The 12002-nt window shown below is 31.1% G+C and overlaps 1 protein-coding gene across 1 annotated transcript in view; it reads right to left on the reverse strand.

The window, feature by feature from the left end:
- LOC123705332 (fizzy-related protein homolog) overlaps window positions 1-7615 on the reverse strand; it is a 68232-nt gene extending 60617 nt beyond the window's left edge. The window contains exon 1 of the mRNA XM_045654075.1: window positions 7071-7615. Within this exon, the coding sequence (XP_045510031.1) occupies window positions 7071-7212 (142 nt within the window). The 5' untranslated portion in view covers window positions 7213-7615. The remainder of the gene's footprint in view (window positions 1-7070) is intronic.
- Between the last annotated feature and the right edge of the window lie 4387 nt (window positions 7616-12002).

The raw sequence follows: 12002 nt of genomic DNA on the forward strand, positions 1-12002 counted from the left end.
TTTGTCAATTTCAAATATGCATTCGCCTACACGAGAACAAGAGACGTTTTTAAATGTTTGCACACCTGCAATCGCAATATTGACTTTGTACAAAAAGGACATTTCATTGTTGATACTTTTAATTATCGAGAATTAAAAAAGCACGACAAAAGAACCGCTGCGCATCTCCAAAATGGAAATGAAATTTTGCACAACAACATTAACGAGTACCTAATAAAATCCTCAATCTGGAGAGATAAATGGTTATTTTTAACAAAAATCAGAATAATAATTGGTTGCATATACATTTATATGTGAAGTTATCAGTTATCGTGTTGGGTTAACGCAGCCCAAGTGTGCGGAGGTCGAAATATTTACGACCGTAGATATGTGGGCAATTACAACTTATTAAATGTCCACAAATCCGTGATGATACGCAATAAACTACGCTACACATGCTTCGACAATCGCGCGATAACGATAGCGTATCAAATGTCAAGCAATTTGTCCTGGGTGTTAGTAGGACGAGTCGATATTGTGATAGCAACAGGTTGCAGAAGCTATCTAAAATTGCATTTTTACAGATAACACAGGCTATTTTGGACAAACACCGGGCGGAGAATGTAAACATGGCCGGAGTATGAGTAACTTGGTGGAGTTTCATAACTAATGCATACAATAGTGCAGTATTATATAAATGCTGATAAAGAAGGTCACCTCTTGGTCAGTTCTTATATATCAAGAGCATTGGTATAAAAGATATTTTGTATCACACATGATTATTATTATTTTGCCTCTATAAAATGTATTTTTATTTCACACAATTCTGCTCGCGGTTTTCAGATAATTCCGAACCAAAAACCGTAAAAGAAGGTAATTCCCATAATGTATTTAAATAGCAAATTTTATGAAAATTCTTACAAGTCTGACTTGAGGCTGGATTCCGGAGGGCGGAGAATAATATAAGCTACTCTTTACCATAAAAACTATTAATAAAGCATATCAGAAAAACAATTATAATAGATCTTAGTTATATTTTGGAACCCATTAAGCCTTGTTTCCACTTGAGCATGCTCAGGCGAATGAGCGGCTCATTTGGCCGAGCCGCTCAAGTGCGGAGACGTCTGAGCACGCGCGGCCCGAGCATGCTCAGGCGTCTCCACTTGAGCAGCTCGGCCAAATGAGCCGCTCATTCGCCTGAGCATGCTCAAGTGGAAACAAGGCTTTAAAGAACGAACGTACACTCATCTTGTCTAGTTCTTGTATTTTTTATTCTTGTATTAGGCATCAATCCTTATTTGGTAAGGTTAAAATTTGAAAGTCATCAGTTTAATGATGACCGATTCTGAACTGATCGAGATTATAGAATAATTTTTACATACATACATTTTATAAAATAGGTTTTCAAATTTGCTCTCATTTGAATTTTTTTTTTAAGATTAATTTTAATTCCTAAATTTCCTGTATTTTATCGCAAAATTCATCCAAAGAGACACTTTAAAACAAGTCACAATTGCATGTAATAAATTATGTACCCAATCAAACGATCTTAATTCAATCAGGAGTCCTCACCGTGCATAATGAAGATACGTGAACGAAATGCAATTGACTCCTGGCCACTTAACCCTGAACCCTGAGCAACGTCCTAACGGTTTTCTAATCACGGAATTAATGACATTAATAAGAGGATATAGCCACGACATCCGCTTGCACACCCGACATAATATTAACACTACAAAAAACCACGTCGGCATTGCAATTTTTATTTTAAAATTCAAGTGTTCTCACAGGACCTTTGTGAGAATTAAACTTGTTTCCAGTTGATTTATTTTAATTTCGTACTATACGCAAAAACTAGAGGAAGCAATTGATAGGTATCATTTTAATTTCTTACACCTACATCCTAGTATCTAATATTTAAAGTGCTATTACAATTTAAAACATTGAGACTGCTTTTAAATCACAGTAGTTCTAGGGTCTGCCAACACGCGCAGAACGAGTTAAGTTACCGCATTAAAGATAAGCGTCTCGGTTGAGATCCCACAGGGAACTAGGCATCAAGTCTAGGGCGTCGCCCTTTAACCATTAACTCTCTATGGTCTGGAGATTTCGCTCCGTGTTATTGCAAAATCAGTTCTTACACAAAAACAACTCTTTATTGGTTTAATATGCTTATGGGTTATTGGCAAAAAATGCTACGGAAGTTCTCGACACAAATTGCATAAATGGGACTTTAATTAAGTGTACTTGATTTAGAGGAATATTTCAAACAATTGGGCGGAAATGTTAAATATAATTGCATTTAGCCTGCTTTTTGCTGGTAATAATAATAAATTGTTAAAGCATGACACATTTATTTAGTTTTCCGTTGAATTATTTGCATCAATATTACATTGTAGCTAATAGGAAAGATGAGTTCAACATTTAAGGTACTTTTTCGTCGTAAACAAAAACAATTTGATAATAACTATTATTCGTTAAAGTCCATAGCAACCAGAAGCTAAGAGTACATACATAATTTATTACGCAATGTTTTGGTCGAGTGATCTCAATATATTTTTATTTCTCATTAAGCTCTCCCATAGAGAACAAACATTGTTTCCAAAGGTCACAGAGCTTTTATGCACACGTAAATATTATAAATGCCATATCATATAGCACGCTATAATAAACGAGGGTGAAGAAATGAGGTTCATAAACCACGAAGAGTTAAGTAGGTACCTTTTATGATTTATAATTATAATTAATTCAATTATTCTATATTGTGTTGGGCATAGAATAGAAAATATAAAAATATGTTTTTATCGTGTCTCGTAAAGGTGAGTTTTAAGTACATACCTACCTACATTAAATTAAAAATTCATTTATTAAAATAGTTTTGCTCTGTGTTCTAAAACTAAAATAGTGAACGTAGTTGATGTGTTTGTGAGTTGGTGGGAAATTTAAAATTATGCATGTAGAATTTTGACATTTATTTTAGCAATAAAATGCCACATTTTCTGTGGTGGTCATTAGGTATATTCTTTATTATGGTTAGTCTTTATTATACGTCTAAGTAGGTACGAATTTGTGAGTTTGTGCGTATGCACTGAGAATATTCATTATTTACCTAATCTAACACAGACATATGTTAAATAGTTATTGTTTAACAACGGCAAATTCGGAGCAGTTTGCTAGTTGCAAACATCGTAAAACAAAAATTATCAAACATTATGAGAAAAACCCGACTACACTGAAGCTTCAAATACAGAAGAGAAAAGTAGCATCATAGCAATGAACTTAAACGCCGTAAACTTTCCAAAACAAAATTAGCTACCGAGATGTTTAACCTTATTACCAGAGGGTTAAGTTATAAATTACAATAAATTATCAAAGAGCAATCACCTACAGGCTACAATAACTATGTTCGTTCTTCATAGGTAGCGGAGCGTAACATAGTTCTTACCATTGTATTGCAGATTACGTATTGTAGTCCCCGATTTATCACATGGCGAGTTTGAACCAACAATTACTAGGGAATGTTAGACAATACCCATCAGTATGATAATGAGGGTTAATTAGGCGAGATTCATAATTACCGCCGACGATTTGAGAGATAAATATTCGAAGCGCGTAAAGTACGCAAGCGGTAATAAGCCACATGGTAGTGAGGTACTTGCTCAACTCCATTTATTTCATTATTTAGCATGTGAACGACCGCAGCACGATGTAATTGCTTTAAATTCAAAACTGAAAAGGTTATGTTTTCGAGTCGCTTTTGTAAACATGGTTAAATTGTTGTTTCGCGGAATGGTGATTTCTTTCGATCGTTATTAATAAGTACTAGCTGTCCGCCCCGGCTTCGCCCGTGGTACATTTTTACGTTTTCTGTCCATAAGAACCATCCTCGTACTTCAAGAAATCTAATACAAAAAGAATGAACGAAATCGGTTCAGTTGTTCTCGAGTTATGCGCTTACCAACACATTTTGCGATTCATTTTTATATTATAGAAGAAGTATGTTATTAGTTATTATTATTATGAGTACTGATTAACTAGATTTATGATTCTTATAATAATTAGTTAACAGTATTTATTATCTAAGAAGTAAGAAGATAACTAATAATTAGGCTTACGATTTTTAATATTTACCTAAGATTACACATGCATAAAATCAAAAACTTTAAACTTCAATACCACTGAAACTTTAGGCAGTCTAAAAACATATTTACGACTAGCTTCCACCCGCGACTCCGTCCGCGCGGAAAAATTAAGAAAAATTAAGATTTTTTTTTCTACGTATTTTTCCGGGATAAAAAGTAGGTATCCTATTTTATGCCCAGGATAATAAGGTATAATTATACCAAGTTTCATCGAAATCGGACCGTTAGTTTTTACGTGATGCCTTCACATACAGACAGACAGACAGACAGAAAGACAGACAGACAGACAGACAGACAAAAATTTATTTAATCACATATTTGGGTTTGGTTTCGATCTAGTAACATCACCTGGTATTTATTTTTTCAATATTTTCAATGTACAGAATTGACCCTTCTACAGATTTATTATATGTATAGATAAAAACAATAAAAAGTAACACAATTAACGAGTGTGAAATAAGTGTCTAACAGCAATCAAAATCTAACAAAACATGGCGGACACAGAAGCAGTGCGGTGCAAAAAACAGTGTTTTCCATTAGCCAACCTATCATTACGAGAAAATTTAGTCGAATCATTGTCATTACAAACGCTCGGTAATAATATGACAATGGCAATATTAAAAAATTACTTGTAATGTACCAGCAATGGTACCAAAAATGTTATAAAATTATGAAGTATGTTTTCCTTTCTATATGTTTTATTGATAATATTACATGTGAACTTTATATCCATACTAATATATCCATACTTAATATTATAAATGCGAAAGTAACTCTGTCTGTCTGTCTGTTACTCAATCACGCCTAAACTACCGAACCAATTTGCATGATATTTGGTATAGGTAGAGATATTTTGATACCCGAGAAAGGAAATAGGATAAGTTTTATCCCGGAAATCCTAGCGGGCGGAAAGCTAGTTACCTATAAATGCGAAAGTAACTCTGTCTGTCTGTCTGTTACTCAATCACGCCTAAACTACTGAACCAATTTGCATGAAATCTGGTATGGAGATAGTTTGATACCCGAGAAAGGACATAGGCTACCTTTTATTGCGAAATATGTAACACGGGCGAAGCCGGGGCGGACCACTAGTATTATATCTAATAATATAAAAATCAATGCCACTTTTCGTTGTAATTCCATAACTCGAGAACGGCTGAACCGATTTCGATAATTCTTTTTTTATTATATTCCTTGAAGTGCGAGGATGGTTCTTATGTAGAGAAAACGTAAACATGTACCACGGGCGAAGCCGGGGCGGACCGCTAGTTATATTATATGAAAGACATACTTTATGCATTAAATTTATGCAACAGTTAAAATTGTAAATTTTCTTATGCTGTATCAGTTCTATTGTGATATGAAATAATAATAAAAAAAATTAAAATCCACCAATGTTTAAAAAATACATTTAAAATTCATAACAAAAAAAAATATGAAAAATTTACATCATTAATTATGTGCAATAAAATCCTTTATTATTTATAGCATAAGCAAAATAATTCTGCTTCATAAATTTTATTGCAATTAGAAAAGATTAATTCCATAAAAAGTTGCTTTAAATTTTTTACTGTATCCTCTTTAGAAATAATTTTTATGTAATACCTATATTCTTTCTTGTACCATATATTTATGTGAATTTATGTTTGTTTGTCCGACTTTAATGATGCTACAAAAAAAATATTTTAATCTGCTTCAACTAGATTTTACAGCAAATATGAACAAAAAAGCTTTATGGTATTATTAATAAAATAAATTTTAAATCGTTAACAACAAATTAAGTTTTTAAATAGATATCTATTTTATATTTGCTAAATTTCGCTTGGCAGAGTAAGGTAAAGCGGAGCTTGTAAAATGGAGAATTTAAAATTACCACCAAGTTATAGGTTATTTAAATTTAATTACCTACTTTTCCTGTGTATTAAAAAAATCAGTATTGCATGAAGATAAACGATAACATTTTCCTTTTTATTCCTTGATTTGATTTAAAATGTTTTATGCCAAGTTTTTCCTACTATAACTATATAAAATACATTTTTTTTGTATATTACAATTAAGAATGTTTTTTTTAACTGCTGGACATAAAATATGTATGTTTAATTTAACTTGTGAAACAAAATTTATTATTGATTGCCACACATTAACTAAAATTTAGAGGACACTCTTATTCACCGCAGTCGCATATATTTAAAATATTACATAAAATGTACATCATAAGATGATGACAAATCATGTACACTTATTGTGCACAGATAATAAATACATTTTCCTTATTGTTTTGTCATATTGTAATCATTACATCAGTATTTAACTAATGTGTCTAAATGAGTATTACTTAGAAACAATTATTAACAATTATTGTCTTGATCATAGAAAGTAAATCACAATTTCATACAATTAAAATTTTCCTATTATTAAGAACTAATCCTGATATATATATTTATTACAGTACTAAATTATTAACTCTAATTTATTTTAAATTACCTTAACTCGACTTGGCTGATTTTTACTATTGCAAGATAGACGAAGAATAGAAGTATTTTATTTATTTTATTCATTTAATTATATGGGAAAGTAATAAATTACATTATGGACTAATTCAAATAAGACTTATCAATTTTTATGAAATTTAAGTTTTGCATTAAAACACCAACATAAGGATAATTATTAATGTTTGAAAGACTATAAAATCTTCAGTGTATTTTACAGAAATGTTTTTCCAAGTTTTAAATGTAACTTAATACTTATGTGATAAAATGAATAATTATGTATTAATAGAGAATCTCCTAACATTTGGAAAAAAATCAAGAAAAAATTGTCATTTGGTATGTCCCAATAATGTTTTGTTCAGTACCTTGACCAACATAACATTTATCTAAATTTGTTTACATAGGACAAATCGACACAGTAAATAACATTATCAATAAAATAAAAAAAGATTAAACTTACCTTGAAAACTTGTCTGCCAATTATTTTCCAATCTGCATGGAATAAATCTATCCATAGGTTCTGGCCTGACCAGCACAGACTGTTTCCTGCTCACAGGGCTGCACTGCTGCAGCAGCCTTCTTTCATAAGATTCACTGAACATATTGAAAGTCTTTCACTAAAGTCCAAATAAAATTCGTGGGTATTCTAATGGAAGAAGTAGACTAGAACGTTTTCCAGAAACTGCTAGGTTATCATTCGATCATGATATTGATTTGTGCGCTCAGGGTACCGCACCTGTGGGCTCAATGTTTTGAAGTAATACGATATGCAGTGAGAAGACTACTGCGCCCCTCGACTGCTCACGACCATTTGAATGCATCTGACATACCCGATAGGGCCACTGTTTATTTTTCGATTTTAACCACAATTTTCTTGATTAAAATAATGTATGCAATTCCCACGCTTATATTCTCAATTCAGTCGTATTATTAAATGCATTTTATGCCACAAACGCGCTTAATTTTGATAATACAAGCACAAAATAAATCGAAACAGATATTGTTTTTGGCATAATAAATGAAGTGTTGCCATCTAAGAAAAAAGTTTTGCGTTTGAAATAAACGGTTTTTAGAAAGATACAAAATTAATAGGCACAGTTAATAGGTATTTATTTATAATATAAATATGTATGATTATATTTAATTTCGTATACTATAGAATTTAGTAATGATGAAATAATATTATTTAATTATTTAATAGTATAATATTATTCTTACAATTTTATCGATACAAAGTAGGAAGGTGATTGTAATATTTAATTGTTGAAGTGAAACTTCTATAAGCGCGTTGAGAATAATAATATTTCAAGGTTCCGTCATGCAATACCGTCACGTCATGGAGTAGGGCGACGATTTTGGTAAGTATGAATCTTGCCAAAAAAATTTCACTTCTAACCTTCTTCTGACACAATAATATGTGTTCGGCACACATACAGAGCATGTAATATAGACATACACTGTTTTTCATTTTTTGGCACATGCTAGAGCCTTGGCTAGAGCTACTCTTTTACCACTCTTTTACTTATCGTATTATTTTTCAAGTCTTGGGTGTCATGTAAAAATAACAAAATAAATAAAAATAAATTTCATAATAAGTGTCGTTATGTACAACTTTTCATCATCGGAATTTTGGGTCGAAAATGACCTTGATCGATAGGTCTCCGTTAGGTCCTTTAAGGTCCCACAATTTTTTCGTTAGGTCCCCTTTAGTTTTTTTTTTAATATTTTTTTTTAATTTTGGGTATTAAAAAAATACACTTTAGCATCCCATCAATGGAATTTTGGGTCGAAAATGACCTTGATCGATAGGTCCTTTAAGGTCCCACAATTTTTTCGTTAGGTCCCCTTTAGTTTTTTTATAAATATTTTTTTTTTAATTTTGGGTTTAAAAAAATTACACTTTACCACCTCATCCATAGCTAAATTGGCGAATTTTATCAAAATCGTATTTTTTATCGTTAGGTCCGTCCGTATAGGTCCATCATTGAAATTGTTAAATTATTTGTTTTATTAAAATTATAAAATAATTAAAACCTGCGATAATCGTCGATGTATCGTTTAGCGATATGATCAATACAATAATAGAGTTATGTTTACTCGATCATTGATGTTGCCTCACGAGACTGGAAAAAAATATACTCAAATTTAATCTTTAAGAACTAAGCGATAAAGTTGAATTTAGAACGCGATATGGAACCGCACTCACCACGAGACTATTTTCGAAAGAAATAAAAATTTAATCTTTATGAACTTAGTGATAGGGTTGAATTTAAAAACTCGTCGCTTAAAAGGTCGTAAATTTTTACGACTTTCTTAGTGACGGACTACTTCTAGCTATAATTTGAAATGAGATGAGAAAAAATCTTTATTATATTAAAATTTTACACAACTGCACAAAAAGGAGTATGTTTATTTTGTAAGTATATATTTATTAAAATTTTCGCTCCGTTACTTTTAACTGGCAGAACATTTTATTGGTACGGAACCCTCCGTGCGTGAGTCCGAATTGCATTTAGCCGTTTTTTTTTTGTAATGTTTATTCTTGTAACATTTCTTTTATGTAATTTGTTTATATGTATGTATTAATATTGCGTATGTTTCAGATTATATATTTATGTCATTTCGTTCAGACTGTCATAAACTTTTAGTACCTACTTACTACTTTTGATAATGTTCTTAGAGACATATTAATTTTATTGAAATGTGCTGTGATGAATGAATACATATTCAAATACATACAAATAAAATGGCTTTTTATTGTTTTTTCATATTATGCATAAAATAATGATAAAAACGTTACAAATGACCTGTGTAGTAGTTTTTATGAATATAATATTAATGTTATTTCTAATTTAACAAAATTATTATTTTTGTAATATCAATATGGTTAAATCCCTTTAGAGCGATTGTGTTATTACGTATATGTACAGAGATTTTTCTGTGTAATCGATGTATGTGTGCAAAAAAATTCTAGTCTGCCAATTTTGTAATAGTTTGAGTTTATAAAGACACAAATTATTTTTGTGTATGTGTGATTGTGTTTCAAAGTGTGAGTTACCCTCCCCGCACCAAAATCGACAGAAATTTTAGTTAGAACATTTGCCAGCGTACTCCATCCATTACTTAATGATCTAAGGTTGAAAAGTAGGTTTTAATAAATAAGCACTCTCAGAACAATTGATTTATTTAATAAATGAAACGATACCAATTTAAATTTCGCGCTGTGTATGATGTGCGCATGCCTTAATGCTCTAAGGTGCATGCGCAAAATAAATAATTTAACAAATTCAATGGTGGACCTAAACGGACCTAACGATAAAAAATACGATTTTGATAAAATTCGCCAATTTAGCTATGGATGAGGTGCTAAAGTGTAATTTTATTAAACCCAAAATTAAAAAAAAAATATTTGTAAAAAAAACTAAAGGGGACCTAACGAAAAAATTGTGGGACCTTAAAGGACCTAACGGAGACCTATCGATCAAGATCATTTTCAACCCAAAATTCCATTGATGGGGTGCTAAAGTGTATTTTTTTAATAGTCAAAATTTAAAAAAATTATTTAAAAAAAACTAAAGGTGACCTAACGAAAAAATTGTGGGACCTTAAAGGACCTAACGGAGACCTATCGATCAAGGTCATTTTCGACCCAAAATTCCAATGATGGGGTGCTAAGTTTGCGTTGGTAACTTTTCGTCTTAATTTTTTCGTCCGCAACGGACGTTATGGATCTTCGTTCCAACAAAAAACTTGACATGATTAATTTTGAGCAATTTTGGTAAGTGTTTAAAATTTCGTTCTAAAAGTTGCAATTTGTTCTAAACTTTCTATTTGCTTTTTATCAATAAAATAATTATCAATGTCAATTTTTGGCTATGGCGGATGGCCATTGGTCACAAATCACAATAACCCAAAGACTATAGAGTAAGTAAAATATTTTGCTACATATTGGCTATTGCTGTGATCGCCTGTGATCGCGATTCGCTGCTTGGAAATGTTTTATTGTTTTGACAGAAAGAATTAGGTTTATTGCAGTGGGCCGACACTTAGAACATCGTTTTGGTTAGCCTTACATTATCAAGCAATTTTAAACTTAATATCATGTATATAGAGTTCATATTATATTGTACTTTTCCAAGAGCTACCCGTGAATATTGTAAGCCACCATTTAGAAAAAATAAAAAAATATTTCTAATGTTGGCCTCTCCGATTTAATAATATATAAATTATAAAATTAATTTAGTTTTAATTATTTATTATTATTTCTGCTTTTTTTTAGCCTTATTTTTGAATATTTTAGTTTTAACTTGATACATAAATAAATTATTTCTTTCTTCCTTCGATTTCTTGTCAATGGTCATAGACAACTTGATGTTGATTTGTTGTATGAAATTTTAAATTCAAAATGGCGTTTATTGTTTGTTTTCGGATAGAGCAAGAGGATAGTTTATAAAATTTGTTCGTCGTTTATCGTAGATTTTGTTATTTACTCGGCTAATAACTGTACATTGAATTATCCCAAATACATTTAACTGAGCCTGCTCTTCCAATTTGTTGTTATTTCTGCCAAAAGTGAAAAAGTGTTATGTGTAAATGATTGTGATTGCGAATCAATATTTGCAATATGTAACCCAATGACTGTTCATATAGGAGGATGTAATATAATAATTACATATCAATTTATGAGAAAATTTCTCTAAACATGTTCTGCCTGAAGAATCAATTGGAGAAGAGATTTTATTATGTGCAAACAGCAAAGAAAACAACGGCTCTTGTATAATTCCAATATGGCGAACCGAACGGCAACCATGCATAATTGCATAATATTATAATATTGGAATCGAAATTTAGAACGAGATTATCCAACAGAAATCCCGCTAAATATTTCAAGGAAAAGAATAAAATGTGAATCTAGCTGTTGTATTCACATAGTTACTATTGAAGCCGTGTATATTTTATAGAATATACGTCATAAGTAGGTACATGCATAATTAAGATATTCAGTAAAATTCAAATGAAATTATTCATTTTTGCTGTTAATAGTGAGTATTATATAAAAATGTTATACATAATAAACTTATTGATCTACATTGTTGATGTTTTATTTTTCCTTCCTATAAATTTGAATAAGAAATTTTAAATAGGGTTAGTAGTGCTGTACCGAGCATCGATAATTTTATCGATATCGATATGAAGTTTATCGATACTTGTACTCTTAAAGGGACATCACTAGCAACGTGAATTTTTTAAATGTTGGTAGCAATGTGGGTCATTTTTGACGTGAACTTCTCTATGTTGGTATATAAGATTCACGGGAAGATAAGGAATGCATATGTGTGCGTGAGCTCGAAATCGAAGTACTGAGTGCCGTCTCTTCCTATATTACTTGCTC

Source organism: Colias croceus, chromosome 2, assembly GCF_905220415.1.
Source record: "Colias croceus chromosome 2, ilColCroc2.1".
Taxonomy (NCBI): Eukaryota; Metazoa; Arthropoda; class Insecta; order Lepidoptera; family Pieridae; genus Colias; species Colias croceus.